We start from the raw sequence: 8515 nt of genomic DNA, 5'->3' as shown, positions 1-8515 counted from the left end.
AAAAAAAAAAAAAAAAAAAGGAGCAGTTTTCACCCACCATCTTGCAGTCGTCCAGGGCTCTCTGGGTTTTGTGGGCGCTCTCGGAGACGCTGCCCCTGCGCTCCCAATCCCCAGTCTGCAACGGGGGCTTGCTGATCTGGAAAATCGAGGAGCGGGTGGACCGGCTGGGGCGCTTTTTGCGCCCATTCGGTGCAGAACTCATGCATACACATCCACTAAGCCGAAGCCACTGGTGCAGTGCGCCCCGGCGCGGGCGGCCCGGTTGTTGCCCTGCGCGCCGCCGCCAAGCAGCCGGAGCGGGGACCCGAGACGCGCCTCTCACTGGGTTTGGGCTGGCTGCGCGGGTGGGTAACCTTCAGCTTGAAGGAGAGCGAGGGAAGCGCTGGCTGTGCCGTGCAGCATCGCTTCCACTAGCAGCGAGGAAAGGATTCGGTCAAGTTCTGCTCAGCAGCATTGCCGGCAGTGTCCCGGGAGCTGGGCGCGGGCGCAGGCTCGCACAGCCTTCACCTCGGCATGGATTGCAAGGCTGGGTGAGAAGGAACGCGCCGCCCGGCGGCTCCGAGTTTCCATTCAGATGGGGGAGCAGCTTTCAAAGCCTGCGCTGTAAGGTGGGGGTGGAGGGGTGTCGCTCTTGCTTTTAGTGTCTTTCCGCAGCGGCGTTCTGTTAATCTTCCCCCTCCCTCTCCCGTTGCCAGGCCTGGAAGAGCTGGCCGTCTCCGAAGCAAGCAATTGGCTCTAATCGGTTGCCTTGATCCCTGGTATCTATGGGCTCATCTGTTTGAGGATCCCAAATGAATCTGTGGCGGGACTGGCAGACGCAGAGAATCGGTCCGACTGACGTTGCTAGCGGCCCAGCACATTGATAGGACCGGAATACTAATGTGATCCGTCCATACAACACCCCCACCCGCAGTTTATGCACTTATCCAATCAAATGCCCGGGAACATCAATTGCAATATTACTTCATCTGCTCTATTATTAGAAAGGAAAAGTGTCATCAAAGTGGAGCACATTGCCACATGCTGGGACCTAAACAACGATTTCAAATAAACCAGCGTGGATTTGAGGCCCACCCCTATGTTCTGGAAATGTCTGGAGCCACATTATCAAAGCCCAGATCCATCAGGGAGTGAAGTTTTAGCTTCAAATGGAAGGTATCTCAGAAACAGAAAGGGAAGGTTTGTTCCCCAGTTTTTTGTTTTGTTTATCTTTGTTCAGAGTGGGTGGGTGTGTGGGGCAGGACTGCACAGAGATTCAGTCAAATGGATCCTTAGCCCCATTGCACTTCAACTAATAAAGTTCTTGGTCTTGAATTCTAGGGTCTCCGGACCCAAATCTGAAAGTTTCTCAATAGAAAGTTGAGCAATTCAGAGCCAACTGTCCTTCCTGGACTTCAAAGTAACTCTTTTCTCCTTTGTTGTTGTTAAGTGCTCCGGGTCGGTTCTGACTCATATTGACCCTGCCTAGGGTTTCCAAAGAGCGACTGGTGGGTTTGAAGCACCGAACTTACTGTTAGAAGTTCAGTGCTTTTCCTGAGGCACAACACTAGGACTCCTTTATGGAACATCAATGATCCAGAGACCAAGGGAAGTGTCCCAAAAAAAAGTGGAGGGATGTCTGCATGAAGGGAGATCCTGGACCATTTAAGGCCACCTTTCCCACTGATATCCTAAGATGGTGCAATGAGGAAGAAGGAGTGGGGGTGGCATTCAACTCCAATGCTCTGAGAACACTTATCATCTGTTTGGTGGGAATAGATAAAGGGGTCTGCCACAGAGGAATTACTTATGTATTAAAAAGTTTGAAGGAAAACAAATCAGAGGTTTCTGGTCAGTCTCACCAGGACAAATGGAGACTGCACAGAGAGGGAGGGTCTGAAATAGCAAGGAAAGTTTACACATAAGATGAAAAGTTTCAGATTTTTTTTTAAACAAGACATATTAGGGTGGATATCGAAAAGATATGCATTTGCATAGTACTTCACAAAAGATTGAGAGTCAGTTGTCCCTGTCAAAGAGTATGTGTGGGAATGAAGGTCAGTGTACTGCTGTCCTTTTAGGTGTTCAGATGGCCCTAGACCAGGGTGAAAGGGCTCTTCTGTTGGCAAAATCTTCTCAAAGGTAGGAAGATAAAGGAGGTTAACCCTTTGCCAACTTTCTGACTGTTCTTCTTTCCCTCAGTCTTAATGTTCTCTCTACTTCATTCCTATAGGAGGAGAGAGAAAGGTTGAGGTTGGGACTTGGAGAGTTATGGAAGTGGTAAGGAGGACAGTAAGAGAAGGAGCTAAAAGACTTTAAGGACATGGATAATGATTTCTTATAAACTGTTTGGGAAAGGGGTCATGACCACTAACTGCTCACCTTCCCAAACCTTCAAGAAAAGCCTGCTAGATGCCATGGTTAGCTGTGCTTTGGAGAATACAGAAAAGAGACTGTTTCATGTGGACATAGATACATCCTAGAGGTCAGTGTGCTGGAAAGTGATCCCCTCCCCTCTTTTGTTTCATCCCCCTCCCCTATAGGAAACTAGTGACTTCCAAGATTTGAGTGTTTCAGAACTTCTCAGTAGTAGATTTCTACTCCAGCTACAACCAGCTGGTTTCCATTCCCCCTTTCTTTTGCCTAGAGACAATTTAAACAAACGAAAAGAAAAAAGACAATGCAATTACACTGTCCTGTTTCTATGATACAGGACTTGCAGGAGGTGGGAGAGGGGGAGGAAAATAAGGAGTAAATGGGTCAAATGAAATGTCATGTTTGAAGGACTTGGAAACCAACTAGGGGATTAAGCAGAAATTGTCATTTGCAGGTGTCACTTGGCCTTCCCTGATACACAGTCCAAGTCATTTTTCCTGAGATGGAAGAAAAATAGCATCAATCCCAGAGTTGTCTCTCCCAGCAACAAATGCTGTAATCAGAATAGCAGCAGGCAGGCTTAGTTCCCTCACCTTCCCCCACATTCACAACAGCATGAATTTACATTCCTGGGGCTGTCTGACTGCCAAGTAGAAGGGTAAAGTGTAGTTGGAAATCTCAATAAGAGAGCACTTTTTGGTTATCCAGCCCCAATTTTGGTGCAACTTTTATAAGGGTCCTCTATAGTTATATTGTGGCACTGTGGGTTAATGTGCCAGACTGCAAAGCCATTTGAACTGCAAGGTCGGCAGTTCAAGCTCACCACCTGCTCCTCGGAAACCCTATATAGGGTCCCTATGGATCAGAACAGGACTTGACGGTACTTCACAACAACAACGTAGTTATATTGCTTTGACCCAAGACGCATCCTAGATTCACATTCTATGTCCACTTTACATTTTATGTTCTTTCTATGTTAGTTTTAGAGAATTAATTTTGATTTGGAATTTTTTAAAATGGACTCTTTGTTTATAATGAATATGAGCCACTGGTAAGTTGTTTTTATTCTTTTTTTCTCTTATTTTCTTTTTTCAAGTTGGTATGTGAAACCATAGTGGGACCTGGAGAAAATTGAATATATCATGGGTTGTCCAAAGGATAAACATACTTCTTGGAAGAAGTATGGCCAAATTGTTCCTTGGAAACAATATATGCTTTGGACATATTGTCAAGAATTTTGAACATGTCCTTGGAGAAGGATATCATGCTTGGTAAAGTGGAGGGTCATTGAAAAAGAGGAAGACCTGCAACTAGATGGATTAACACAGTGCCAGCAACAATGGGCTCAAACAGAATAATTGTGAAGATGGCTCAGAGCCATGCAATATTTCATTCTATTGTACCTAGGGTTGCTACGAGTTGGAACCGACTTGACAGCACCTATCAACAACAACAGTGGAACCCAGAGAAAAACACCTCCAATTGAGCTGGCCTGCCATGAAAAAGATTCTGGGAGGCAGGTTTCTCTAGGAGAGGAAAACACTAAGACACAATTATGTCTGTGTGGGTCTCTGACAGAGCAGAGAAAAACAGTTGGATGCTAGGTTCTAAGAGGTTGGAAGGTTTAAAGAGAATGATGACATTATTTTTAGTTTCTGTCAAGAGATGATTTTATGAAGAATTTAGTGAATAAAGTAAGTAATGGTGTATTTGTGTGATATATTGGGAATATTTATTTAATAATTTCACTTTTTTTTAAAGCAGCAGATCTAGGTTTTACTTATGGTCATAAAGCTTATAAAATTTGGGGGACTTATAAAAAAGTGGGACCCTTTGTAAGAAAAAGAAACTAACATTATAAATGTAAACTAGATGCATGGTCTCGGAAGGAGCCTATGCAAGTGATGTTCTTCTACCTTAGGCTTCATTCCCTTTACAGTGAATTTCCACCTTTGGTGTCTATGTTATACGCACAGTGGGCATCTGGTGTTTTGCCTGTTGTTGTTGTTAAGTGCCGTCAAGTCGATTCTGACCCCCATAGCGACCCTGTCCAGGGTTTCCATGGCTGTAAATCTTGACGGGAGCAGAAAGCCTCCTCTTTCTCCTGCGAAGCTCCTGATAGTTTCGAACTGCTGACCTTAAGGTTCGCAGCCTGATTCATAACCACTATGCTACCAGAGCTCCTTTTGCCTAGTCAGTTTAATTTTCCCTTTGTCTGATAATAGAATTTAATTTTTTTTTTTATAAATTAGGATTTCTTCACTTCTGTCCACATGCTTCTGTGGATGATGACTCAGACCTGACCAATAAGAATACTGCATCCCCAGTAACCACACTGATTGTTTATTAATAGGTAAGAAATGTAAGCTAATGGACCAGTGAGCTTTAGCTCAGGGACTTTTTCAGGAACTTTTAGGCTACAATATATGAGATTGCCATTATTAAACCATTTTTTAAACAAATGAATAACAATTTGATGTATTTCAACATAATATTAACTATTTCTTTTCATTGGGTTTCACTGCTAAGATGAAATCCTGTATTTCTGGTGGTCACCTTTGCCACACAAAATAAGCAGCCCACGTAACAGTCATCCCACAGGAAAGCAGAATGAAAAGCTAAGGAAAGATTGATTCCTAGTGTTATTATTGAGTGCATGAATCCAGTCTCTATCTTAAATCAAACTACATCTATGATTTCAGGTAGGAAGAACCATGAAATTCCTTTTTAAATTAAGTCAATTTGAGTTGGATTACAATTTGCAATCAAATGAGTCCTAAATATAATAGAGTCCTTGGGTGGTCAAAATGATTGAATCCTTCAGCTGCTAACTCAAAGGTTGCAGGTTAGAGCCCACCCAGATGCACCTCAGAAGAAATGTCTGGCAACCCACTTCCCAAAAATCAGCAATTGAAACTCTATGGAGCCTAGTTCTATTTTGACACTTACGGGCTCACCATGAGTTGGGTTGACTTGATAGCAACTGTTTGGTTGGTTGATTACTATAGTATGTAAGGCACTGATTGGCTGATATAATATGTAGTAATTATTGTACAAAAGCATGGATTATGTCCAATGAATCCATCATTCAGTTTTTACTGGATAATCACTATGAATAAGGCACTGTGGTAAGCATGAGAGGGATTGCAATAAAAGATATGATTCTTCCTTCTAAGTCATTTATACAGAGAAATAAAACATGGATAAAAGAACCTATGAAGGCATCAAAACATAATAGTTTCATTTCTATTGTACACACTGATATACTGCAGGAATTTAGAGATGAGATCATTCATTGTTTTTGTTATTAGGTTCTGTTGAGCCAGTTCCGACTCATAGCAACCCCATGAGCACCAGGACAAAACACAGCCCAGTCCTGTGCCATCTTCACAATTGCTGTTAGATTTGAACTCATTGCTGCTGCTATGGTGTCAATCCATCTCCTTGGAGATCTTCCTCTTCTCACTGACCTTCCACTTTAGCAAGCATGATGTTTTTCTCCAGGGACTGGTCCCTCCTAATAACATGTCTGAAGTATGATAGACAAAGTCTAGCCATCCTGGCTTGAAGTTATTAAAGGGGGGGCTACATGATAAAGATGGAGTCCTGGTGTGGCTCTGTGAGTTAATTAATGTGCCAGACTGCAAAGCCTTTTGAAATGCAAGGTTGGCGGTTCGAGCCCACCAGCTGCTCCTTGGAAACCCTATACAGGGTCGCTATGAGTCACAACTGACTTGACAGTACTTAACAACAACAACAAACATGATAGACATGGAACTTAAGCTAGGAATTGAAGTATATATATGATTTGGAGAGATGGAAGAGTATGGGAGAGCTTTCTAGGGGTTGTCAAATAGAAGGAGGAAAGGCACAGAGTGAACTGAATGTAAGATAAGGAAGAGAGGACAATGTTAAAAGGATGTGGATGGTAATGTGCCGTTGATTCAGTTCCAACTCACAGCGACCAGACATCAGGTTTACAGGAGTAGAAAACCTTGTCTTTCTCCCATGAAGCAGCTAGTAGATTCAAAGTGCTGACCCTTTGGTTAGCAGCCCAGCTCTTAACCCACTGGACTACCAGGGATCCTGTGAGTAAAGTCATAGAGGTAAGATAAATGGTCTGATTACTTTGGGAAGGAAAAGGGAAGAGAATGCAAAAGGGGAAACAGAAAAAGTTAACAATTTTGTTTAGACAACAATAATATATGATTTGAGGCCACATTAGGAAGTAAATGTACCCAAAGTACAATATTCATATGTATTCATCATTGATTTCTTACATTTTTAAAGGGATGTACTTGAGATTGATCTCTAGTGTTATAAACAATTGATGAGGCAAGTTATGAATAGTTGCTATTGTTGATGCATGACACTAAGTCAATTCTGACTCATAGAGACCCTATAGGATAAAGTAAAACTTCCCCATCAGGCTTCCAAGTGTGTATGTAATATTTATAGAAGCAGATTGTCACAGTTTTCTCCTGTGAAGCAGCTGGTGGATTTGAACTGCCAACCTTTTGGTTAGCAGCCTGGCACTAAACCATTGTGCCAACCAGGATCCTGTTATGGGTAAATTGGGGGTTTGTTGTGTTGTTGTTAAGTTCTTAGAGTTGCTTCTGACTCATAGTGACCCTGTAAAGGGTCACGTTGTTAACCTCCCAGGCTATAAATCTTTGTGGGAGCAGAAAGCCTTCATGTTAACTAAAATGGTATGGATCACATTGCTTAGAGTGTTTAAAGTAAAACAGAGGAGATTGGTCCTAATGCTATGATGGGATGGATCAGGGCAAATGGGATCATTGCCACATCTTGATTAAGTGAATTAATAAAAGACAAGTGATGTTTTAAGAAAATTAATTTGGCAGTGATACATAAAATGCATTGGATTGAAGAGGTAGTGAAGCCATTTTTAAGCTATTATGAAAATTCGGATAGAAGAGGAACCTGACTATGCTGGAAAGAATCAGGGAGACATTTAAGAGGGTTTTGAGGTCCGAGAAAGGGTCCCTGTGTGGTACAAATGGTTAAGCTGCCAACTGGCAGGTTGGGAGATTACATCCAGGGCACAGTTCTACTCTGCAACACATGGGTCACTGTGAGTCACCTTGAAAGAAACTATATTTTTATCACCAGCAAACTTCAGGGCAGGACTAACTAGAAAATAATATGAACAAGTACAAAGCACCGGGCATTTCAATCTCCCTGAAATAACAAAACACATTGATAAATATACCTGAATGTTGCATCTAACCCTGGTTCTTTTTGAAACATTCTTGCCTGGTATATGTAAACACTGATCAAGCCTTTCAACCTAACTTGTCTGTGAATTCTACTGAGACCTCTTCCTATCTAAATACAGCTCAGAACTAAACTTTATCTCTACCACATAATATCCTGACACTAGTCAGTCACTGCTTTGCTGAATATATTTTCTTCTGTAGACCTCACCAATCCTGTCTGCAGTGGCCACTCTTTCCAACACAATATGGTTCTTTTAAGGACACTTCAGGACTGGCCAAGTGTACTGAAACACACAGTGGAAGAACACCACAGTGGACAGACTGTGTCTGCAGAACCAGTTCCTTAACTGTCCTTAGACCCATCTGTTCCCTGGCTCATTTCTGGCCATCCCATTCCCTATCTTGACTTCATTCTCTGGCTCTTTCTTGTTATCTCTCTGTTCAATAAGTGCACACTTAATGTATGCAAAAATGTCCTTATTTTTGTATTTTACAAAATTATAATACAGATAAATCTTTGACTATTACCCCCAACTTCAGTTCTCCCCTTATCATTAGTCTGCTTATATCTTCTAGATTTTCTACTACACAATTGAATAATCATGCCCCATGAGAAAACATACTGTTTTAGTGTTCTTTAGCTATGCACATTTTTGGGGAAATAATATATCATATGTATCATTCTGCAATATGCTTTTTCTCTTTCTATTCAACATTATATCTTATTAACTTCAGAATAACAGGCCAGAATAATAGATGTATCATAGTTTATTAAACAATATCCCAGTTGGGCCTTTTAGGTTATTTCCAATCTTTTAATATTAACAAGAAAGTGAGGCAGCACAAGAGGCACTCACTCATCTCTGCCAAGAAATTTGGAAGACAACTGTCTGGCCGACTGATTGGAAGAGATCCATATT

At 42.0% G+C, this 8515-nt stretch overlaps 1 protein-coding gene across 1 annotated transcript in view; it reads right to left on the bottom strand.

The window, feature by feature from the left end:
• Window positions 1-528, bottom strand: part of RGS7BP (regulator of G-protein signaling 7 binding protein) — a 233311-nt gene extending 232783 nt beyond the window's left edge. The window contains exon 1 of the mRNA XM_006875292.1: window positions 38-528. Coding sequence (XP_006875354.1) covers window positions 38-202 — 165 coding nt within the window. The 5' untranslated portion in view covers window positions 203-528. The remainder of the gene's footprint in view (window positions 1-37) is intronic.
• Between the last annotated feature and the right edge of the window lie 7987 nt (window positions 529-8515).

Source organism: Chrysochloris asiatica, unplaced genomic scaffold (assembly GCF_000296735.1).
Source record: "Chrysochloris asiatica unplaced genomic scaffold, ChrAsi1.0 scaffold00318, whole genome shotgun sequence".
In the NCBI taxonomy this organism is placed as follows: domain Eukaryota; kingdom Metazoa; phylum Chordata; class Mammalia; order Afrosoricida; family Chrysochloridae; genus Chrysochloris; species Chrysochloris asiatica.
Note: the sequence above shows the minus strand (reverse complement) of the source record. Positions and strands in the feature narration are given on the sequence as shown.